Raw genomic sequence first — 25,146 nt, 5'->3', positions numbered from 1 at the left:
TTATAGAATAAGATCTGATTGTGCTTAGGTGACTAGAGGTGCCTGCATCAGGATATTGTTGTACTTAGTTTTTGTTGAGGACAAGGGTGGCAGCTGTATTTTTCTGTGGGGACAGGGGAGAAGAAGCATACAACTTTAGGGAGCAGGAAAAGCAGCCAGATGTCATGATCTCAGAGAGGAAAAAGGGTGCTTGTGTCTCATTCTCAGTGTCCTCATCAAAGGACACTCCCTGGTGGTGCCTGTAGAAGCCCCTTTTGGGCTGCACATCCTTTTGTTTCTATCTGGTACCGAAAATTTTGGCAGCGTTGGGACTATTGGTACTTGTGCCTGGGGAGCTATTCTGAGGGTCTTTGTAGCTCAGGAGGCTGTTGCATGCTCTTTTTGTTCATTTTATGCATACTGCAGGGTTTTAAGAAGCTGAACAACAGCAGCCCTTTACACCCAGTGAGCGCTGTGGACGAGCTGTAGAGATAGGGAGTTTAGCAGAAGGCTGGGGATAGGCATGGATATCCCTTGCTGCTGACAAACTCTAGTTTTCTTGACTGGTGGCAGCCTATGCATAGCTCATATCTTATCATCATTAAACCATTTTTCCCTTTAAAATTAGGCTTCAAGAAGTGGGGAGGGAATTGGATTTAGGGAATGTATCTTGAGTTTTCCTAGTGACTTTTCCCATGTAGATTTCTACTCGTGTGTCTGAGGTTCTCTTTGGTGTGGGGGGTATGGTGAGTATGTGGGGATGGCTTGATTAGCGATCTGTGGCTCGCAGAGAAACTGAACATTGTGGTCATACTTCAGTTCTCCTGATGAGAAGCACCATAAAAAATATCACTATTAAAATGTGGTCTGTGATGGTGCTGATGAGCAGGCTTTGGATAGTAATCCACTCTGCATTTTACTTATTGCATAGTACATGACTATAACCAATATTTTACTGCATATTCCATGTCTCTGCTCAGGAGCTGCTTGTTCTCTGGACAGTAATGGCACAATTTACAGAGGAATAAAATGCCATCAACCCCTCACTCACACACACACGGACACGGACACATGCACTCACCCTCCCCACTCTACCAGAGAGCTAAACTTCGCTAGGCCGATGGTGGCAGAGTGTGCAGTTCCTGAAGAGGAGGTTTCTAATCAGGGAGATGCTGAGCAGAGAGAGTCTGCTGCTGGGGCCTCAAATTTACAGCTCCAAGAATCCATTTGCTGCCACTCCTGCTAACGCATTAGAAGGGGTGACGAATCCCAGTAACTTGTCACAGAGGATGCTTAGATCTTCACATTCTGTAATCAAGGGGTGAAAGTATGAGCACTATGATCGCTTCCCTTGTTTTATTCCTTGCTGAGCATGACTAGGAAGCAGAGAATGTTTAGGTATTTCTAATGTCTTGATTATAGGAATTTCCCTATGTTTTAAGCAATTGACAATTTAATAAGAGTTAGTTTTGGTTTAAGAGAAGGTGTAGGTGTGCCCAGCATTAAGATTTTGGAAATACTGTGATGTATGTGCCCTTGAGATGTCTGACAATTACCCTGTTATCCTTTGGGTATCCTTTTGAAGGAGGAACTGTATTGATTTGCTGTACTAGCTATTTTGTTCAGTATGGTTTCCTGGAATATTTTTTTCTTTTCTTCGGTTTGAAGTTAGAATTGCACATATTATGGAAACTTCACCCCCCAAATGTTCTGTCATCCATTTTATGATACCTTTCCCTTCATTCAACTGTGGCATTTTGAAGAACAGGAAAACCGTTCACTGAGGTATTTCTATTTTGGTCAATTGTCCAAACCACTACCGGGATTCCATCACTATGAACATTTTTACTTATCATTAATGTGTCTAGATGGTAGCGGGAATAGGGTGTAATCTTTTTTGTTTTTCTTTCAGTTACTGAATCTATTTTTGGTTAAACCTTCTAGGTAGTTTGTAAATTCTAAGTTTATGGACATGTTTTTGTGATTGAGCTGGTGTTAAGGGGCTCTTTGATTTGGAGGCGCCTGTGTCCTTTGTTACCACCTATACCCAGGTAACCAGACTTGACCTTGGTCCTGATGTGATGACACATTATGCCTTTGGTTACTTTTGATCTTCAGGTGTTTCTGGCTAGATGAATTTTTGGTTCTGGCTCTTTGGGTTTTAGTGTTTAGCCTTTATGATTTTCAGATCTGTCAAAAAGGGTATAGAAGAATGGTCATGGTTGAGACTCTCTTTTTGCTGCTTTTAGAGTTGCAAATTAACCTTATGTATAGTAGAAAATTAAAAGTTTTCTAATTTACACAGGTTCTTTTTCAGCCCATTTATTACTTTTCTGATCCATGAGCTGTTCTTCTCTGCACTGTTTCCATTATTTATAGTATAAAACGTGGGGATGTCTTCCCATCTACCAGCCATAGTCAGCCTTCCATGGACCTACAACTTGATTCCAATTGTCATTCTTTCCTTTTCATTCATTCTGTTTGATAGCACTTAGCTCCTGCTGTTTCCTGTTGTGTATGCTTTTTCACTTGTTTTTGTTTTTTGTCTGTCTTCAGATTGTCCCTTAAAGCATTCTTTACTCTTTTTGGTGTGTAGTTGCCTAGTCTTTGGAAAAGATGGATAATTTCTGTTTTCAGAGCAGGCTGCAAGTAAATGGGTACGTTTTGTGCTGAAAGATAGGAGGCCTTTTAAGAAATAGTGAGGCTTCCTTTAAGATACTTATCAGTGTGACATCTATGGTGGCAAAGGCCAGTATTGCTTTTTTTGTTTCAGTGCATAAAAGAAGAGTGACATTTGGCTAGTCTACCCTCCCTGTGTGGCAGCTGACCTTAGAAGTTTGTTCAGTCTGATAGCTCCTGAAGGGGCCTGATTGAAGCCTAGAAGAGTTTGATTTTGATTCTGTCGATGAAGTGGATGGTGACAGTGTTTTGTAGTCAGCAGCCACCTTGTAGCAAAGTATTGCTAGCAAAAAACCCGAACAGCCTTGAAACAACAGGTTCTGAATATAATTGGGTGTGAACTGTAGACTGGCGTGTGCTGGGGAACATAGAGGCAGCTGGTTGTACTATGGATTCTTGTTATAGTCTTGATGTGGTACTGTCCTCGTTTGAATGGGAGTTTTATTCTGTACACATTGGTAGAATGTTCTCGTAACCTTCAGAGAAATATTTGTGCTTTTGACCTTCAGATAGATATCCTTGTAAGTTATCCCAGACTGGAAATTAGTCTTTTTCAGCTGAGTGGGGGTGGGGATGTCCGATATTAATGATTTTAGATTCTAAAACAAAGATGTCCATAGTAGTAGTGCTCTGAAAAGGTGGTGCTCAGAGTACCTGAGGTAATACCTTAGTGATTTAATGTTCCTGCCTGTGAGATTAACAGCTGAGCATCTTCTTTCCCATGCTGAGATGATAGTTCTTTTCGCCCTTCACTTGCCTTTGATTTTTCTGCTCTCTCTTGCAGAATCCTATTTTGATTTTTTCTTGTCTAGTCCTGGGACCTTCTTCCAATCCAACCCTTGTCTCTGTTCCTAGATTCATGTTGACATTTCAATTTTAGTTTAGAACTTGTTTCAAGAAAGATCTTCAGTAACATGTAGAGACTGGATTTTCAGTTCTTAAGCTTTGTAGTTAACTACATGTCTTGGTCAGGGAAACAGATTAAAAAAAAAAAAAGATTTACCCTATTTATGAATGCCTTAGATTTTGTCTCTTTGAGAAATCATAATAAGGTCTCTAGGAACAGATATATTTGTTTTCTCTGACATTGTTGCACCAAGAAGGATGATATTGTTTCTACCAAAATGACTGTTGATCTTAATTTCTACCCATAACTGTGGTGGGCCTTGCTGTTTGGCGTGTGCTGGGGAACATAGAGGCAGCTTTAAGCATCTTTGCCTTGTTGCTCACAGGTGATGCAGGTCCTGAATGCGGATGCCATTGTTGTGAAACTGAACTCCGGAGACTACAAGACAATCCACCTGTCCAGCATCCGACCACCAAGACTGGAAGGAGAGAATACCCAGGTGAGAACAGTGAAGCAGCCAAGGCACTTTGCAAAACCAAAGGGAAGAAGCTGGAGAATTAGATAAATATGATACATATAGTATATGTGAGAATGCAAAAGGACAAGTATTTTAAATCTCTAGAACATTATTTTGTAATATTTGTACCTTCACTACCATTGGGCAAGTCTCAGTGTCTGGTGAACCATACTCACTGCTCTGCTACATTTCAGATGGACACTGTTGGCACCTCTGTCGGGGAGCTTGAGAGCAGTTGGGGTGGAATATGTGGTGGATGAGTCTGATTTATTAAGATCTTATTTCTCTGAATAAGGAAAGGAGAAGCTCTGTATCTCACGTACATGGTAATAAGGCCTATTTCTGCTGATCGTTTTGATAGTTCTTTATGCTTTTGCTCTAGAAAGAAATGAACCTTGGTGTACATATTCATTGGGGTCACCTACTCATCTTTTGCAGGTGTTAACTATAATTATTAGTTACACTGTTGTGTGCTATTTTGTGGATTTTTTGGCAAGTAGGTTGGTGTATGACGTGAGTATATCAATTCGGAGAAATTATGTTTTGGATGAAAACTCCGAGAGTTGATATTCAGCATGCAGATAGGCAGAGTTTTTTTGTTTTATATTTCATTGTTGTTTCCTTTCTATCTTTATCAATTGTGAGAGATTGGGAATAGGGATTGAAGTTGAACATTTTGGGGGGGTTTGGTTATGCCTTGTTTTTACACACCTTTCTTATTCCTATGTTTGCCCTCTGATAACTAAAGTGTCTGTGTTGACTAGTTATAGAACTAGATCCTCAGTGAGAGAGCCAGTGGCAAAGGCAAGCATTTAGACAGTTTTCAGAAATTAGATATTGTGGCTAAAGTTAGTGCCATGTATGGTCTACCTTTTATTTATTTATTTTTCTAAAGAGACAGTGTTTTGCTATGTTGCCCAGACTGAAGTGCAGTGGCTATTCACAGACATAATCATGGCATACGACAGCCTCAAGCTCCTGGTCTCCATTGATCACCTTGCCTCACTCTTCTGAGTAACTGGGACTTATAGGCAGGTGCCACTGCACCCAGCTTATCTGCCTTTTTTATTTATCCCTTTTGTAGTTTTAAAGATGTGACATTTGCGTTTCTGATGTTTTGCACATACACACTTCTTGGTGCATTCACAAGTTGAAATGCATATGCTATTATCACTTGTGTGAGAGTTTATAGATAGCCCATAAGAGTAAAATGAAAATATCATGATTGTCTTTTGATCAGATAGATCATGCATAAAAAACCCATGTAGAATGGATGATTCGAATGTCTGGCCAGTCAATTCCTTTTCTCCCCTTTTTCCCCATAGAGAAGGCAGTTTAATGCAGCAAACGGTATTGTGGTGAGGATGAGAATTTAAATGCTTAAAAGCTCAGAAATGCCAGAGTAAGTCTCTCTTAGTAACTGTAGCTCTGCCTCATTGCATAGAAGAGTAAATGCACATCTCCAGTTTTATCAGTATTGAAGAGAGTCCACAATTCTGCATCTGTGTTGTGTAGTTGGAATTAAGGTTCCCACAGCAACCACAACTTTGAAATTCTTGAACGTTAATTTTTGTGCCTGCATCATCAGTCAATGCATTGTGTCTGTAGCGGAATTTCAAGCAGTTTTTAGGGAGTGGGGGTGCCATAGCTTAGGTAGAATGATAAGTTTTCTGAAGTAAGAACTGAGTATTTTTAGTTGTCCCAAGATCCTATGGAACTCTTTAGTGAGTAAGCAGTGCATTTCCTTTAGTCTACTGGCTGACGGGAAATTGTTGGAATATACGTCCTAGTTTAGGTAGGATCCTGATTACAGAATTTCTTTTTTCTTACAAAGGCATGTTACCTCTTTCTTCTTCTTTGCTGTTCACTCCTGAGGTCTTACTCCATTTTAAGAAAGTTCTAAGTAAGGCTTAGCTATAACAGTCTATAACATATGGCTTATGAGGGAGATGAGGAATGATTTTCATTATTTGTTCGTTAAAATTCTTTGGAAGCATTTTCTGAGGGGCCACATGAGAAATAAATTAATACCACTTACCTTGAGTAGATGGTGGAGGGCACCCTGAAAATAAGCCAGTTTTGATGGGAGACTGGGACTGTTAGAGCAACGGCTGTACATCATGAGTGTTCAGGGATGAGAAGTGAGCAAACGGGAGGAAGTGATCTCTGGACCAGCACTGACCAACTGATCCACAACGTGAGCCACACAGGCGAGCTATATTTGTTATTTTAAATTTTCAAGTAGCTATGTTAAGAAACTAAAAAGAAACATTAATTGTAATGCTTTTATATGACTTCCAAATTTTTATTATTAATACATATTTTTTTGAGTTGGAGTCTCACTGTTGCCCAAGCTGGAGTACAATGGCACGCTCACAGCTACTGCAGCCTTGACCTGCTAGGCTCCTGCCGTCCTTCCACCTCAGCCTCCCAAGTAGCTTGGACTACAGGTATGTGCCAGCATGCCCAACTAATTTTTTTTAAAAATTACTGTAGAGATGAGGTCTCACCACATTGCTCAGGCTGATCTTGAACTCCTAGGCTCAGGCAATCCTCTTGCCTCAGCCTCCTAAAATGCTGGGACTGCAGGCATTAGCCACTGCACCAGGCCTCAAATTTTTATTATTTCAACATTTAATGAGGTAGTTCCCTCTCCTTTTTTAAAACTAAGTCTTTGAAATAATATTTTACACTTGTAGCACATCTTTCTCCATTCTAGCATATTTTAAGCACTTAATAGCTACATGAGGCTAGTGGCTACAGTTATGTACAGCATAGCTCTAGAAATTGAAATGAACAGATGAGCCATCGACAGATACTTACTGGGCATGTATTTTGTGCTGGGTATTGTGCTGGGGATGCAACAGGGAATAAGCAGACTGTCTTGCTTCACCCTTACGGAACTTTAATTTTTTTTTTTTTTTTTGAGTTGGAGTCTCACTCTGTCACCCAGGCTGGAGTGCAATGGCATGCTCACAGCTACCTTAGCGTCAACCTGCTGGGCTCAGGTGATCCTTCCACCTTAGCCTTCCAAGTAGCTGGAACTGCAGGCGTGTGTTACCACACCTGGCTAATTTTTTGATTTATTTTAGAGATGAGGTCTCGCCAAGTTGCCCAGGCTGTTCTTGAACCTGTAGGCTCAGGCAGTCCCCTCACCTCGGCCTCCCAAAGAGCTGAGATTACAGGCTTGAGCCACCAAGTCCAGCCAGAACTTTAAATTCTAGTAGGGGAAATACACAAGTCATTTCATTTGTGTTAAATGCTGTGAAAGAAAAATTTAGAGTATAGGAGATTGCATAATTTGGGAAGGCTTCTTTGAGGAAGTGACATTTACTTTATTTTATTTTTTTTGAGTTGGAGTTTCAATCTGTCGCCCAGACTGGAGTGCAATGGCCGTTCCCGGCCACCTCAGCCTCGACCTGCTGGGCTCCGGCGATCCTTCCGCCTCAGCCTTCCAAGTAGCCGGAATTACAGGCATGCGCTACCACGCCCGGCTGATTTTTTGATTTATTGTAGAGATGAGGTCTCGCTGCCCAGGTGGGTCTCGAACCCGCGGGCTCAGGCAATCCACTCACCTCAGCCTCCCAAGGGCGTGGGATTACAGGCTGAGCCACCGAGCCTGGCTGAGGAAGTGACATTTAAAGTCTGGAGGGTAATTAGGAGTTAGCTAGATGAAAATGGGAGAAGATAATTTCTGACCTGAGGAGCAGCAATGACAAGAAGGAGGTGAGTTTTGGGAACTGGACAATGGATAGCCACTGTGGATGGTGCGTGTGTGGTATGACACGTGTGTTATACGAAACTTTAGGCAGGGCAAGCTTATACACATCCTGTTGACATCTCAGGATACTTATGAACAGAGAGAGAAAACAGCCTGTAATTTTATATGACTGGAATAGAGGATGGTTAACTGCTAGGGAGTGGTAAGAAATGGACTTGGGAGTTAGGCATGGGCCTCGGGTTGAAGACTTGTATGCCATGCTTTTTAGGTTTTGTCTTAAAGAATTTGAAACTAGGGAAAGGCATGTTGGGATTCAGATACTCTAATTTTGGTGGTTTAAACTTATAAGATATGAAAGCAACTGGCATTTATAAGAGGAGATTGTACTAGATAAAAACTGATTGCAGAGAGAAGCTCTGAGATTTCTTTTGGTAAACCTCAGTTGACCAAGGACAGGAATGGTGTGACCAGCAGTCTCTGTTTACACTGGAGGATTCAGAGTACCTGCCTTTCTGTGTAAAGAATTTCCCAGAGCTCCTATAGGGAGTGCAGGATTCTGCTCTATGCTTATCTTAAAGTTACTAGAGATTTTCAGTAAATAAGGGTGTAAGAAGAAAAATCACATGGAAACCCTAGTGTGGCTATGATGTATCATATGTTCGTAAAGACTAGGTAAAAGGTGTTCCCTCAGAGTCTTGGGTTTCTAGTTTCCTTAATTATATACTGACTGTTTTCGCAGTTATAGGGGCAGCCCAGTCAAGTATTCAAGGCGTAGGTGTTGGGGCCAGGACCTCTGTTAGCCCATATGGCACCTTTATGCACATTTAGAGATTGGTGTTCCTTCCTCAGGCAGCCTCACGTCATAGCACATGGCTTGGCAAGCAAAGTGAAGGCCGGATTTCAGCTCTTGTTCTCCCTGTGTCCCTTTGGCCGAGTGCTCTTCTGCAAGGCACAGTGTGCACAAGAATATGTGCCTGTCCTAGTTGGAACAGAGCTGGTGAAATCTCTAAGGAAAGCATCAAGGATGTGTTTGGAAATTGGGGAGTGGTCTTGTAGTTACAGAAACACAGAGTGCTTGAGGGTTGTTTAGAAATGAAGGTGTGCTCTGATTGCAGTACTCTCTCCACGGATCAGTAGCTTTGAAAAAAGATGAGATAAGCTGGGCTTGGTGGCTCAGCCTGTAATCCCAGCACTTTGGGAGACTGAGGCAAGTGGATTGCCTGAGCTGGCGGGTTTGAGACCAGCCCGAACAACTTGGCCAGACCTCTTCTCTACAATAAATAAAAAAATTAGCTGGGTGTGGTCGCGCACCTGTAGCTCCGGCTCATTGGAAAACTGAGGCAGAAGGATCGCCAGAGCCCAGCAGGTCGATACTGGGATGACCGTTAGTGTGCCATTGCACTCCAGCCTGGACAACAGAGTGAGACTCCAACTCAAAAAAAAAAAGAAAAGAAGATAACTTGATGATTTATGGTATTGGAGCCTTTTCTAAACCAAAGAATAAAGCGGGAGAGGGTGCAGATTAAGAAACAAGGAGTAGGTGAAGAGAGGAAGTGGGCTCCTCTGGGGCAGGCAGATAGTGCAGTGTTTTCTGCTATGGGCAGGCCTCCCTGCAGGCTCCTGGATGAGCACCCAGTGGAATTTTCCTTTCAAGGAAGCATGTGGAGATTCTTTTAATGTATCCTTTTCCTCTGAGACGTCTGTATATTTGGGGACTAGTTGGGCAACTTGGATTTTTCTTTTTTGTATACAGAGACAAGTTACTTTCTCTTGGGTTTTGCCTTTGGGTAGCTGTATACTTCCACGCCCCTTTTTTGGTTACTCTCTAATTGGAGCCAGAGGATGTGCTTGGACAAAACACTGTGATCAAAGGAATTGTTTTCATCATAAGCTTTCTAGTTACACAGGAATTCATGAGTAGCCAGTACTCCTGGATTTTGGTTAGAACTTGGTTTGTTGCTGGATAGTGTCATGGGAGAGTTAAAAGCAGAAGTGTGTAATATTTTCCTCAGATTCTAGCTGCATGTGACTGTTGTGTTTCTGTGGCACCATGCCTCTGGATTATTTCAGTGATAGCTCTTAGGAGATGTTAACTCCGTCAGGCTGAGGAGCCAGGTTAGAAAACTGGCGTGTGATGCTCTTGTGAGCATCACAAGAGCATGTGATCAGTGTTTTTACCATACCATGTATCAGTGTTTTTCTAAAGGCATAGTTTGTTTTTCTAAAGGCATAGTTTTTACCATACCATGTTTTTACCTTACCATGTATCAGTGTTTTTCTAAAGGCATGGTTTGTTTTATCCAGTTGTTTGCTGTAAAGAAATAAGTGCTCGGTGGCTCAACCTGTAATCCCAGCACTTTGGGAGGCTGAGGTGAGTGGATTGCCAGAACCCACGGGTCTGAGACCCACCTGGGCAACTTGGCGAGACCTCATCTCTACAATAAATAAAAAAATTAGCTGGATGTGGTAGCGCGCGCCTGTAGTTCCAGCTACTTGGAAGGCTGAAGGATCGCCGGAGCCCAGCGGGTCGAGGCTGCGGTGACCGGGAGCGGCCACTGCACTCCAGTCTGGGCGACTGAGTGAGACTCCAACTCAAAAAAAAGAGAAAGAAATAAGTGCTGAATCTTGGAGAAGGGCTATGGGTTTTCTGAGCTGCTGCCTTAAAGGAGATAACACATTGTGCAATCTCAGGACTTCCTAGAGAGTACTTGGCTTTGATCTGAAACTGGAAAGCCTAGTGCTCTATTGCTCAGGGCTGCTGTGGGCTTTGTGTTACACTTGGAGTGTTAATGACAAAGGATACAGCCCCCAGGAATCCATTGAAGGGGTTGACTTATTCCCCCATGGAGTCCGCTCTTACAGTGCCATTGTAGTTGACTAAGAGATGCAGAGCTGAAATTTACCTTGAAAACAGGTACATAATTTACCCAACCCCCAGGTGTTCAGGTTCTAAAATTTGCTTTCAATTGCAGGGCCTTTTTCTCAAATCCTTCCTTTAGCTTGTGTATCTCTTTCTTCTCTCTAACTCTATCTCTGTTTCTCAACTCCTCCCAGACCCCTGCATGCTTCAGTTTAGTGTTCTGGGAATTGCAGAAACCCAAAGGTGGTGTCCTTCCCTTCAGCTGGTAGCCAGCCCCCTCCCCCCCCCCTTCAGCTTCTATTCATTTCTATCACCCTGTTTTTTAGCCTCCTCCCTGGGAACTTATCTACCATGTGAAGTTTCTTTCACTCCAGGGCCTCTAAAAATTCAGACCTGGGCACTAAGTATCCCTTTTTGTTAAAGCTGCATCCTGCCTAATCTCCCAGGGTCCTTGCTACCCTTGCTTTTGGAAGTAGTTTTGGGACTCTTCCAGACCTGATTCCGTGTAGGTAGTTTGCAGAGAGCAGCTGTAAGAGGTCTTGAGATTCTTAAAGGGCTTTTTGTCACAGGCAAGGTCATGTGGGGCATGAATCCATTGGTGGTAGGGCCCCAGGGTGCTTTGCCATTAGAAGCAGTTCTCAACCTACTCCCTCCAGTTTAGATTTCTGAAAGCAAGGCTGGTCCCTCTAGACCCCCAGGCAGACTCTACTGGCACTGACAGGCATATCAACAGAAAGCTGTGGGGTTGGAGTCCCTGAGTGAAGTGGGGGCAGACCAGTAAACCCACAGACTGTGATCTCGTGCTTGTGACTGGGAGCATAAGGCAAATAGCAAATTAGAGAGGGACTCCAGCTTGGCATTAAGGACCTTGGAGAAAAGCAAAAGCTCTTTGAAATGGATATAACATTTTACCGGTCTCCAATGGAGAGATTTGGGGGCTGCGGCAATGTGATCAAAAGACATGGAATATATCAGAGGCTGGCGGAGGCATTCTGTACCAGTTTCAGATTTGTTTGATCTGAGCATTTTTGAGAAGAACACTTGAAATCTTCTTTGTTAGAAGATTGAAAAAAATTACTATTAGGAGCCTATGGGTGGGTCTTAGCTCATCTATTTAAGATTCCAGGATGTGTGTGTCCTGTTGGTAAAGATTACTATTCCTCAGCTGAAGAGACTGGGGGTGGGGGGACAAGCTTGTCTCCTTGTGATGAGGTCAAAACATCTGGTATCTGGGTAGATAGCAGAGTTTCCTAAAATGTGCATTTCATTGATCTCTAAGTGAGTGTTAAACTGGAGAAGACAGCATGTGCCTATCTTGTTGCCCTTTGATTTGCTTTCTTCTCCCTATTACAATCATATTTTCTTTCATTTCCTTTAGTTATGTATTCCTTTTCCCATGATCTTGCCTATCTCCTTCAAATAATTTTTGTGGGATTTTAACAGTCTCCTAGTGGGTTTTGGTGGTTAATCCTTCCCTGAACTGTGTGCATTTACTTCTTTCAATTCCTTGCTCTCTATTCCTTTAATCATCACTATCGCACAGTTCTACATTTTCAATTTATCTAAATCTTCCTAGTGCTAGTATGTTCATATTTCTTGCCTCTTCTCAGTCCTATTAACTGCAGTAATTCTGTGTTGTTTCTCTAGTTGACAGCACCGTCATATTCACTGTCCTGTGAGCATTTAATATACCTGCTATGTGAGGTAACCCTGTCTCTTGCTCTGGTTCTCTTCGGAGGTCCTTTTAGGCCAGAGACTTCTATACATCTTGCAGAGTCTTTCCTTTCTCCGTAGCATCCTGTACTGTTCATTTTTGTACACGCCTGCGTCCCATTGTGCAGCCTCAACTCCACTGAGGCCAGGAATGGTGTGGTTTCCTTGGCTTCATGTCTCCTCTATCAGAATCTTACAGATGGCTGTGAATAAAGTAGACATTTACTAAGTGTTTACATCCAACTATCAGCTGAGGCATAGACTTAATTCCCTGTATTTCTTTTGAGTGGGCATCATTTTTACCAACTCCCAGCTCACTGCTAACCTCTGTGACTGCTCTGAGAGCTGCTCTAGCTTGAGCCAATGTGCTGGTGTCTAACAGTCTCAGGAGGGAGTTTTTGCTCTATTTTTTTCTGCTTCCTAATTGGATTGCTTGTTTTGCTGGCTCGGTTACACATGGCTTAGTTTTCTGTAGGCACTTCCTCTTCCCCACTCTCAGTTTTAATCTAGTTGCTGCCATTGGGTTGACTAGTCCTGCCTCTCTCAATGTGGTGGTTTTCCTCATAATGTGTATTACCACAGTGCAGCTTGAGTTCAGTCCACCAGAGGGGTTAATTTCAGAATTTTAAGTGCTTTTGAAGATTGGTCCTCAGTTGACTTCTTTCAACACCTCTACTCTGATTTAGGCTTTTCCACCTATCTTCCTTTCATAGTAGTTCAGGTAGCTAGATTCAATAAGGTTCTTAGTTGCGCTTTTTACTGAGGGATATGTATTTTTTAATGTTGTCGACCTTGTTGGTTGTCAGTTTATTTCTTTGCTTGGAACTCATTTTAAAATCAATTAGAGAGCTTTCCCTTCATCTTTCTCTCTTTATTTATGAGATACTGATTGCAGAGCTACCTACACTGTGTTTAGATAAATTACTTTTTTTTTTTCTTTGCATAACATTTATATTCAGCACAAATGTAGTGCAGTCATCCAGCGTTTTGCATTTTTGCAGGCCAGGGCTGGACTTCATTCCTTGGTGGGCTAATTAGCTTTGTAGTAGGAAAATTGTGTTCAGTTCAAAAACCAAACATTTAAGTTCCTTGTGTACTACAGGCACTATGGGCCTGGGAAATTATTTTTATGAGTAATGTGTTTATAATTTTGGGAACCTGATGTCTAATTCTGACCAGTATGTGTATGTGTGGGTTTTGGTTACCAGGTGGACTTTGGACTGGATGATGGATCATGGATGAGGCAGCATCAGTTCATCACTGTTTAGCAACGGCTTTTCAGAACTCAGACTAGAAGGGGAGGCTGAAGGACACAAATGCTTTTTTCCTAGCTTATGACAGGCCAATTGCTTAGGCATATTTTTGATGTCACTTTTCATTTTAGCCTTCCTTTGAAAAGCTTTGGCAGTTTGTGGGTTATTCCCATTTCTTCGTCCTTAATCTCCCATCTACTGTGATACCTGTCTGCTATTGGCTGCACTTGCCTTTGCCTGGTTCGGTAGTGTATTGGAGCCACCATGCAGCATTGCTGTTTCACAGTAGGGTCTCTACTCACTTTAGCTGTGAAGACATTCTGGAGACTTGTGTTCTTACCTTTTCGTTTCTCTGCTACAAGCCTCTTGATATAATCTTCTTCCTTGTTTCCTTTTATTGGGCAATTGATGAGGCTAAGCAGAAATATCCCCTTTGTGTATGTTCAGATATTTGTCCCCAGAATTTGGTTGTTTTTCCTGTCCTGTTGATTCTGGATAACCCACACGATGGATGCTGTAGTTTCTAGTTTCTGCTTTAAAATACTTTCCTTGCTTTTTTTTTTTTCTCCTTCCCCACTTGCTTTGATTTTCTGGGTCAAGTTGATCTACCATTTGTTCACATCTGTTGCTAGCTAACTGCCTAGCACGTCATTGATACTCAAATGTTACTTAATATCCCTTGCATTCTCCTGCAGGTCTTTACCCATTGATCGTAATTTGGAAGTGGCTGGTAGGCAGAGTATACTGACGCTTGGCTTTCTGATTCTGCCACTCCACCTTTCCTAGGACAACTTCCTCATCGTTACTAGGAAGGCTGGACTTTTTTCATATGCTGTTGTCTTTTGTAAGGTGGGCTGCAATTAGGAGAAAGCCACATTTTTATTCATATGGAGCTGCCTTTAGCATCTGCTTCTCCAGCTGGAGGGGCTTGTTTTAGAACGACTGACTGGCATACAGAAGCGGGAGGTGCGCTGGTGATGGGCCACATGCCCAGGGCTTCCCTTACAGCCTTTTGGCTCCCTCGGGCTCTGGCCTGCGGCCTGGTCCCCATGGATGGGGGTGCAGACTGTACTGCCCGGCCCATTTTTGTTGGATTCTCTCTGCACCTTACCTCTTGCTGCTGTGAGCGAGTGCGCCATGTTCTGCACGAGAGAATTGGCAGATAACTCCGTGTGCTGGTTTTGGCCCTTGCGACATCCAGGATTATGAGGCCAGTTTGTACTTTAAGAGGAGAGAGTTGACATCACTCAGAGCAGTTTATTTTATTTATTTCTTCATTCTTATAAAGGGGAAAGAAGTTATCCCAGCTCTTTGCTGTTTCTCTCAGCAAAATACGCAGGGTTCCTCCCCACTGCTTGAGCCGGGCCCTGACCTACTCTGCAGGTTGCCCTCTGGTGCCCGCCTCTTCACTATTAAAACCTTTCGGCTTCACCCTCTTCCTCTCATCCTCCCAGCCCTCTCCTCTCAGGAGAGTAACTGGTTCATTCAGGCTAGATGCTCTGGTTTGCAGACCAAGTTGTAGTCTCCTGGAGGTGCATGAATGCCGCAATTGATCAAGGCGCCAGCAAACTGCTTCAGTTTGTGACAGCGTTTGGGCCTGTTGTGGTTATAAGATATTCATAAACTACAACAGATAGAGAATAGTCATTGCTGCTCTACTGGAGTGATATGTCTCATTCCTAAATGATACAAATTATTCCCAGGGTACCTAATATTGTAGATGGAACCAGACACACTTAAAATTCAGTCTAATAAGTCCTGCAGCCTTTCATCTCTCACCCGCATCACCCAGCAGAAAATGAATTCTGAGGGCAAATGTCAATGGTGTTTGATGTTTCTGTCTTACTTCTCTGCATAGGAAAGAGTAGAATGTGCTCAGGTGGGAACATGCTCTTTCCTTGCCCTTGTGTCTTCCCTAGACCTGGAACATTTGGAGACTTGTGGCCTGGTTCTGCTCCCTTTTCTCCAAGTATATTGTCTTCCTCACCACATGGTGAGGACGTTTTGTTTATTTGTTTGATTTTGTGTTATGATTCACAAGTGTTTCTGGAAGTTTCTGAAATGGTAAGAGTACTTTACCATTCAGCTACTTTAGTTTACATTTGGTTTTTTTTTAATTACGTCCCCCATCCCACACTGTGATTCCTTTCATTTCTACCTGCTACCCTCCGTCTTAGAGTGTAGAGGGAGTTTGTAAACTTGGGTTTGAATGATGAGGTCATTTCTGGCCAACACACTTTGGTCATTCTATTACTTGGTACTGCAGCTCTTATGAAGAACCTTGTTGCTGTCCCTGTATCCTCTTGTCTTGTGTTGCTCTTCAGTCCTCTGTGCTATGATTTCGATGTTGCATGAGCCTGCAAATAAAGGCCTAGTGTTGTTGAAGTTGACTGTGTCCCTCTAGCTGTCTTACTTGGGGTCCAGCCAGAAAAAGTGGCATCTTTAACCTAAAGGTGTTATTTAAAGCATGGACAGTGACAAAACTCTGTTGTTCTAGTTCCCTTTTTTTTCTTTTTCTTTTCTTTTTTATTTTTATTTTTTTGAGTCGGAATCTCATTCTGTCATCCAAGCTGGAGTACAGTGGTACTCTCATGGCCACCACAGCTTTGACCTGCTGGGCTCAAGCGAGCCTTCCACCTCAACCTTCCAAGTAGCTGGAACTAGAGGTGTACACCACTGTGGCTGGCTAATTTTTAAATTTATTGTAGAGACAAGGACTCACCAAGTTGCCTAGGCTTGTCTCAAACCCCTGGGATCAGGCAGTTATCTCCTCTCCACCTCCCAATGTTCTGGGATTATAGGTGTGAGCCACCACGCCTGGCCCTAGTTTTCTTGACCAACCACATTTAAGCTGCTTACTAAATGCAATTTTATGTTTTAGAAAACTGCATTTGTACAAGTTAAGCAAGACCAATTTCCTTTTGCTCCTAGAAGTTTCATAAATTGATATTTTAATTGGTAAAATCTCTTAAGTTTTTGACTCATAGATATTGATTTAAAGGAGGTACCTCACTGATTGTGGAGAAATCTTGCCTTTGTGTGAGTGAGTATGTATAGCATGCTTGTGGTCCAGCACAGTTTTCCTCATTCTAGCTTGTTTGTAATGTCAGGTCTACTTTGGTTTTGTAACTCATGGTGACAGGTTTCAAAACTCCGGTTGTTTAGACACTGGAAGGTTTACTTTCTTGGTGCCTGGGGAGGGAGCAGTTATGACAAAACTTAGATAGTTATGACTTCAAGATACTCTTTCCTGTTTCTTTCTCACTCCCTCTTTCACGTTCATCTTCACTTTTCCCTTCCTGTGGCCTCTCCCTAAGTGGGTCCTCATTGTTACTGTCTTGGTAATTGGGTAGGATTAATATGAGTGTGTGAGGAGTGAAGAGGTTCGTTTTATTTCCCCTTTTCTCTCTTTACCTTACGTGTACGTTGACTCTGGTTTTTTTTGTTTTTTGTTTTTTGTTTTTCTGCCTAGTTGTAATCTACTGTCATGGCTAATTCAGGCATATGAAGCCCCTCATGGTATTTAAGGGAACAGATCTCAACGCAATAGGACACTTAGAGGATGTAAAATCTAAGGAAGCAGTTTTTGACTCTCCTATCCACATGCTTGTATATCTTTCAGCACCATGGTGCCCCTTAAGTGACTTGGGGTTCTGAAGTTGGACAGTAGGACTCATTGTTATTTCTGGCTTCTGTTTGACCTTGGTCGATCTCTCTTTTGCCTAGGTCTCCTGCCCTGCTAGGGAATTGATGCTCTTATGTACAGTTCTAAGGTATCCCCTGATGCCAAGTCTGCAAGGGCAAATCATTTGATTGTTGACTGTTATATTCACTGCAAATATGGCTGCCCACCATTATTGCTTCTCATTTGCTGCAAATGAACTCCAAGCCTTCTGGGTTAACACTGGACTGCTATGAGGACAAAGATTAAGTGGATTTCTGTTGATGCCATATATTTTGATTGCACAGCAGAGTTGCAGTGTGTATTCGGGGTCTGCCACTGCCCTTCTCTTCATGGTTTCTCTCTTTTCCCTGCCTCCAAGCCCTACCTCAGAAGCACAGGTGTGTGCCCTGTGGCTTTCACAATGAAGTCCAGTTGAGTTTTTTCCCCTAGAGGAGAGGCTAGACCTGTTTTTCTTAAGATGCAGTTTATCAGCTGCTTGTGTTAAAGTCTTTGTGATTAGAATGCTCACTTTTTACCATTGCCAAGTATTTCTATTGCACTTCAGCTTGAGAACCACTGTTCTAGATTGTTGCTCTTAGCAGTGGAAGAGTGGGGGCTTACTAAAGCTTTCCCTTTGGGATTTTGGTCTCTGATAATGCATTTCTCTTTTTTGAGCCAGACGTAGTATACACAGTAATATCTCTGCTATTTCCTGTATGAGATCCACCTCCACCCCCACCCTCCAAGAGCCAGATGCTAAGCAGACATGTCCCTTTTAGCTTAGAATATCTCCTGAGGATTCCAGTGAAAGGAGATATGAGAGAGTTCTGCCTGAAGAAATTTATCTGCTTCAGAGAACAGCATTCTCTAGGGAATAGTACAGTTTCTTAGGGTTTATAACATACTATTTGAGCCAATGTTTAGGTGGGGCCTGTTATTTACAGTTTCAGGGTGAATTTCACTTTGTGCTAAAATGAGAAAAGGTTTATGAAGTGGCGCCTTGTTAGATCTGGGGTCACATCTCGTGTGATTATACGAGCTGAACTCGGTGAGGCAGAAAAGAGAGGGTGCAGGTTAAAGAATGTGCTTGCCTCTGGCATGTGCAGGCAGCCCTCAGCTGGATGGAGGAAAATGCAGGTGCTTTATGGCACAAACAGAGAAGCAGGAGTGGGATAGTGGTTCATGATACAGCACAGCACAAGCCTTAGGACCTCCTTAGTGGTGACTGGTGCACTAAAGTACACTGCAGGTTTTGTGTTAGGGTATGACTCTGTATTAAGACTGATGAGGAGGAAAGCTTGTTCTTTCTTAAGGCCTTACAGTAGTCTTCAGTTCTGAGTTTCACATGCTGAAAAATGCTGTCTGTTAAGACTGATTATCTGATTTATGCTAAATAAATACACAGAGATGTGATTTAAAAGTCAGTTTGTGGGTTTATTAATTTATGATGCGAATTTCAGCTGCCAGACAGATCAAAATGTTTTCATGGGCCAAGGGTGTTCTCTTTTTTACACAGGAAGTTTGCTTGGTATTTACAGAATCTAAATAAAGGAGGGTGCTAGATACTGAGGAATGATGAGATGACCCTAAGTACCTGCATGGCCCAGGTAGTGCGTGGCGCTGGTCATACACTATTTTGTTTAATGGCCACCACCACCACTGTTAGATGAGGAAATAGAGACTTGGGGAGAGTTATTAACTGGCTCCAGCTTCCTTTTCTGATTAAGTGGAGAAACCAGGATTCTCACTGCCTCCAGATGTGCCGCATGGACTTGGAGGTTGGCTGGGTGGGCTGATGACCTTCTCCCTTAGTAATGAATGGACTTACCCCCTCAACTTCTATTTTTCAGAATTTCTGCTGTCTATCAGAAACCGTAGCTGGTTGCCTTTATTATTATGACATATGCTTTCTTATTTCAGCAAACTTTTACAAATTAAAATATTTCCTGCAATCATTTTTAGAAGCATCATAATTTTTATCAGGAGAGGGTCTATATTTTTAATGGGTGTTTAACTTCAGATAAGTGAGTGACCTGCGTCACTTTCATTGTCTTGTCTCCTGTATGTTTTCCTGCCAGTATCACTGTTTAGAACAGTCTGGCAAACCCTATGAAGAGATTAAATTTTCCCTTTTGAATAAAGAGTCATAATACTGTTTATCTCTATACAGGTTTCCGGGCCTTGTAAGCACTTGTTTCTACACAGTTCATTATCAATTTAATTTTCATTCATTATTTTTATATATTAACCCAATTAGATAGACAGATTACGTTTCTGCTTTCACCTTTATATAATTCTCTTCCGTAGAAATTTTTTTATGTTAAAAAGGTGACATAATCATTTTATAAATATAGAAAGATTTAAAGAAGAAAATATAAATTACTTAAATCCTACCACCCAGAGGCAGCATCACAACTGTTCATAATCTCATGGCCTTCTCTCCAGCTTCTCTGTTCATGTTTTATTACTGAGCATTTTCCCTGGTCTTTAAATAATTTTCTAAAACATTTTTAATGGCTCTGCAGTTGTTAATGTGTACGTATCATAATCTAACCCATTTTCACCTATTTTTAGATATACAAATTATTTTCAATTTTTATGATTGTATCTTTATTCTGAAAATGAAAATTTGCCTTAAGGTAGAAAGCATTTAAAAAGTCCATTCAGATTGGAGGTAGCTCTTTGGTAAGTTGTGCTGTTGTAAGTTGTGTGAAATTCTTAGCACAGACACATATTCCCAGAGGGGCTGATATTTAGTCCCGCTGGCAGTACATTCTAATCACCTAATTCCTTATCTGTTTGTGTTATTTAGAAGTGGACTGTGATCCAGGCCCTTTGTGTTTTGCTGCCAGAATGCTTCCCTTCCCCCAATAGCTGAACTTGCTGCTTTCGAAATAAAGGCTAGAGTTGATGGGTAAATCTTCACCTGGGGACCACTGCTCTTTGCTGTTGCCCTGGCTGAAAGGTGATGAGACACTTTAATGGGAGCACAAAGGCTCTCATGCCAGCTTCATGTGTGCATTCTGCAGTATTTACTTGTTTTGGCCCATGTGCTGTTCTGTCAGTGCTTCCACAGTGTACTTGTGAGTGTTGCACAATTACATTGCAGATGATTAAATTGCACCCTATTGTGATAGCACCAACTGCCCCCAGTAAGTGTATGTAAAGCAATTATATTTAATTAAAATATAAGCACATAAGTGACCAGTAGATAATTAAAATCAGTGTTGCTGGTTTTTATTTTTGGATAGTAGTAGGGTCTCTCCGTGTTGCCCAGCAGGTCTTGAACTCCTGGGCTTGGGCGATCCTCATGTGTCTGCTTCCCACAGAGTTGGGATTACAGGTGTGAGCCACCACACTCAGCCCACTGTTGCTAGTTTAAAGGAATATACTACACCACCACCTTGAGGAGGAGGATGCTGCCAGTTCAGGATTGGCAGGAAATGAGACAAATGAGGGCTGTTCAGAGCTGTCCTGTCTACTGTGTGTGAATCCTGAAGCCTGAGCACTGTCACCTTAGTCTTATTTGCTCTCAGGGAGTGGTGTGCTATGTACAGGGAATTAAGGCTCAAATTGTTGAGGGCTCTTCAGGCTCAGTATGCCCAGTCTGAAATGGTTCGGACCAGAAGTGATTTGGATTTCAGATTTTGGAATATCTGCCATATACAAGGGAGGACCCCCAAAAAGTTGGAATTTATTTATAAACCACTGCTTATTTATTCTTACATGTTTGAACTTCAGTCACCTTCAAAGTACTCTCCATGTGATGCAGTACAGCTACGGAGATGCTTTTTCCACTGATCAAAACAGTTTTTTTTTTTTTGAGTTGGAGTCTCACTCTGTCGCCCAGACTGGAGTGCTGTGGCATGCTCCGGGCCACGGCAACCTCAACCTGCTGGGCTCCAGCGATCCTTCCGCCTCAGCTTTCCAAGCAGCCGGAACTACAGGCGCGCGCTACCATACCCGGCTAATTTTTTATTTATTGTAGAGACGAGATCTTGCCAAGTCGCCTGGGTGGGTCTCGAACCCACAGGTCAGGCAATCCACTTGCCTCGGTCTCCCAAAGTGCTGGGATTACAGACTAAGCCACCAAGCCCAGTCTCAAAACAGTTTTTGAACTCATTAATTTTGATGCCTTTTACTGCTTCTGCTATTTTTTTTCCCTCCCCACCTCTTCCACACTGGCAAAATGTTTCCCTTTGAGGATTGATTTCATCTAGGGAAATAAAAAGAAGTCACCCAGGGAGAGGTCAGGTGAAAGGGAGAGTGGGGCATGGTGGTCATACCGTTTTTGGTCACAAATTTCTGTGGTGTGGATAGATGTGTTGCCATGGTGAAAGAACCCATCACCTGTTTGCCACAATTTAGGACTTTTTTTCTGCAAATCATGACATAACCTTCTCAAAACTTTCTGGTAAAAACTTTGGTTGACCGTTTGATCTGGAGGAACAAATTTCAAGTATACTACAAGGGGCCCGCCTTCCGAAAGATAATTCCATTTTTGGTGGGGTTTCCCCCTCCTACTTACCTGTTGAGCATCCTTAATCTGAAAATCCCAAATCCAAAATGCTGCAATGAGCATGTCTTTTGAGCGTCATGTGGGTGCTCAAAAAGTTTCCGATTTTAGAGCTTTTTGGATTTTCAGATTAGGGATACACAACCTGTATAATCTAGAATCTGCATTTCATATACTTTGAAGCAAGAAGGCAGCCATTGGCAAATGCAGCCTCAGGGACAGTGTACTCTCTGGGTTCCATGAACTCAGCAGTTAAGCTGTTAATTCTTTACTGGTTTAATACTCTGGTTTGGTGCTTTGGGAGCATAGAACATATTATAATAATCCAACCCAGAAGTTACTATAATTCTTTGTATGATTAACATCTTTATGGCACTACTAGAAAATACTCAAATCCTCTGCAATGTTCACATGCTTAGTTTTGCATTCTTCTCTGATTATTTTATGTGTGTCCTTTCTGTAAGGTCAGTGTTGGCTGTGGGCAGCCTCTCTCCCCAGCCCCAGCGACTAGCACATTGATTTACTTCTGGTGCATTCTCTCAGCCACTGGCGGTCTAGTTCCGGCCTTGCTGACTGTTTCTTTAAGGATCACCTGTTTATCTGAGCGAAGTCCATCAGCAGGAGGGGAGAGGGCCCCAAATGAAAGTTGCATCTATTTGCTGCTTTTTTACTTGGGTCTTTTTCTTATCTCTTTTTCCCTTAGAGAGGATCACTCATCAGATAAACATTTCCCAGGAAACCCAGGAGACCAGAGAAGGATGAAGGGATAAAAGTGGAGTTACTAATAGCTGGCTGACCGTAGGGTATCACCCTGTATAATCCCTCAGGGTGGTCTCCCACAGTTTTCTTCTCACTTTCCTGCTTCCACCTTATATACTTTCTCCTTGTTCCCCTCTTACTGGCTGTGGAAAGCTAGCTGTTAAGAGCCGGTAAAGGGCTTTGGAAGGACACTTAACAGGGTTAGTTGTGCTTGATGCACAGGAAATGTGAGTGGAGATATTTAATTTGTGCACAGGTGTGTAGCTTGGAGCAACATTGGCTCCCTCTGGTTCAGTTCTGATGAAACAGAGCAATGAGTTTGTACTGAAATGTGTCTGTAATTTCAGGAAGGGAAAGAATGAGTTCAGGACTGGTGATCATTCAGCGATACTGTGTCACTTGTATGAGCCCTTCCTTGTGGTTCTGAAGAAGAAATTAGTATCTTGGTCATTTGAAAAAGTAATTTTAGCTTGTAGATTACCTGCTACACTTGAGTAACTTTTGAAAAGTATAATTTTTTTACCCAAATCCCATTAAATGTTAGGCACTCTTTCTATATTCCCTTTACTGTCCTTTTACTGATTAGTGAAATATTTATGTGAACCCAGAAGACTGATTTATTTATTTTATTGTCTTTTTTAATAACTTGTTTTTCCCCAGTGCTGGGTGCTTTCTGAGACCCAGACACCATCATGATTTCTTTGGTGATAATCTTCTACCTTCCCCTGGCCTGCATCCTCCAGGGAGGGTTTGGTGCTCTCCTAGCTTTAATGAAGCTTCTAGCTGTTCAGCTCCCTGAGTGGATGGTAATAAATCCATCCAAAATGCCCCCATCAAGGGACAGTGTAACTCATGTTAAGACATATGGCAGATTAGTGGCTAAGTCTCAGTATGCTAACTCCCGATCCCCAGGAACAGCCATGGAAGAAATGTAGAAATAAAAATGCCACATACCAAGTTGGACTTCTCTTTTTCTGGAAGCCTATTTCTTCTCCGAGCCTGAGGATTTAGTACTTGGTTAATTTGCTGTCCAAGTTGCTCAAGACATTCTTAAGCACCTGCCTCTGTCTGGACAAGAAGTGGGGCAGTTGCTGATAAAGGCGGTGTCTGAGACATTGCTCTGGAAATAGATAACAGGTCTTTTGGCCCAGGTCTTAATTAAAGTCATGGTCGTAAAAGATTGGTCAGAAGAGAGCCTGTGACGGAGAGACACCTTTTGCTCAGTGCTCTTTTCCTTCACCCCTCTCCTACTTGCTAGCATAAAGCAGTGACATGGTGGCAGATTTCCCCGTGCTTAAGTGTGTGTTCAGGGTGCTGTCCATGGTTACAGTCTCGTTACCTGCAAGCAGGATCTCGGGTAGTGTTTTAAGGTTCAGGGTAAAACAGGTTTCTATAACCTCTCCTGCTGTAAGAGTAACTGACTGTATTTGTTTATAACAGACACATGCCTGGCTATGTGTTGTGGTGACAGGATAGCTTTTATTCATCAGGCATCTATTAAATGGGTAGGCTTTTTTAAAAAGCCACTTGAGTTAGCAAGTAGCCTGGGTATTTTTAAAGCATTTTTTAAATGTGTTGATTTGGAATCATGGAATAAAAAGCATACACAATTTGGAATGCAATAAAAGGCTAATGAGAAACAAAGCCGTGAACTCATCAGTGTCTCAGCTCCACTAAATTAGAGACCTAAATAGAATCACAGTAACTCATCTGTGTATTAGGGAACAGGACCGATTATTGCCTGATTTGGGTCTGACTCTGTAGCAACATGGCTCAATCAGCAGAGTAATGCAGAAGAAAAATGTTAAGAATAGATGCTTTTAATGCAGAGGTTCTCAGCCCTTGGCTGCACATCAGAAATCACCCAGGGAGCTGTTAATCAGCATACATGCCCCAGTTCTCCTGAATCAGAATTTCCATGGGCGGGGTTGGGGGTTCCCAGATTGAAAGTGATGGTATTTAACCCAAATCAATTCTTGTTAGATGCAAATGTTGTTTTTTAGTTTGCCTTAAGACTTGTATGAAGTAATCATATTCTTTTACACTTTGGAGAATTTTTACTTATTCCATAATAAAGATGTCATATCCATTCATTCTTAAATGACAAATTTAAATATTTTCCATCTGGAAAACTTTTCCCTTTAAAAGTTTTATTACTTATCTGTCTTCTCTGGAAATAGGGTGTGAAAATTATTAATATAGTAATAGTGTCTGACTTCTCTTTCCTGTCCTATGATCTGGGCCTGTAATTGCCTTAAAAACCATAATGATTTGTGGAACTTATCTGAGAAACTTGTATTCTCCCAGAAGAATACTTGTAACATAAGCAGAATACTTAGGTGGGTATTTCCTTCAGGCTTGATTTGTCCTGTATATAATTAATTTTCCTAAAAAATAAAAACTAAAACAACTCTTAAATATTGAATGTGGGCCGGGCTCGGTAGCTCAACCTGTAATCCCAGCGCTTTGGGAGGCCGAGGTGAGTGGATTGCCTGAGCCTGCGGGTTCGATACCCGTCTGGGCAACTTGGTGAGACCTCATCTCTACAATAAATCAAAAATTAGCCAGGCGTGGTAGGGTGTGCCTGTAATTCCGGCTACTCGGAAGGCTGAGGTGGAAGGATCGCCGGAGCCCAGCA

At 42.2% G+C, this 25,146-nt stretch overlaps 1 protein-coding gene across 1 annotated transcript in view; it reads left to right on the top strand.

Moving 5' to 3' along the window:
• SND1 (staphylococcal nuclease and tudor domain containing 1) overlaps positions 1-25,146 on the top strand; it is a 365,164-nt gene that overhangs the window by 71,060 nt on the left and 268,958 nt on the right. The window contains exon 10 of the mRNA XM_021711814.1: positions 3,891-4,004. Coding sequence (XP_021567489.1) covers positions 3,891-4,004 — 114 coding nt within the window. The remainder of the gene's footprint in view (positions 1-3,890; positions 4,005-25,146) is intronic.

The sequence above is a fragment of the Carlito syrichta genome, unplaced genomic scaffold (assembly GCF_000164805.1).
Source record: "Carlito syrichta isolate Samal-C Ts95f unplaced genomic scaffold, Tarsius_syrichta-2.0.1 Scaffold302616, whole genome shotgun sequence".
In the NCBI taxonomy this organism is placed as follows: domain Eukaryota; kingdom Metazoa; phylum Chordata; class Mammalia; order Primates; family Tarsiidae; genus Carlito; species Carlito syrichta.
This window is presented reverse-complemented; position numbering and strand designations above follow the sequence as displayed.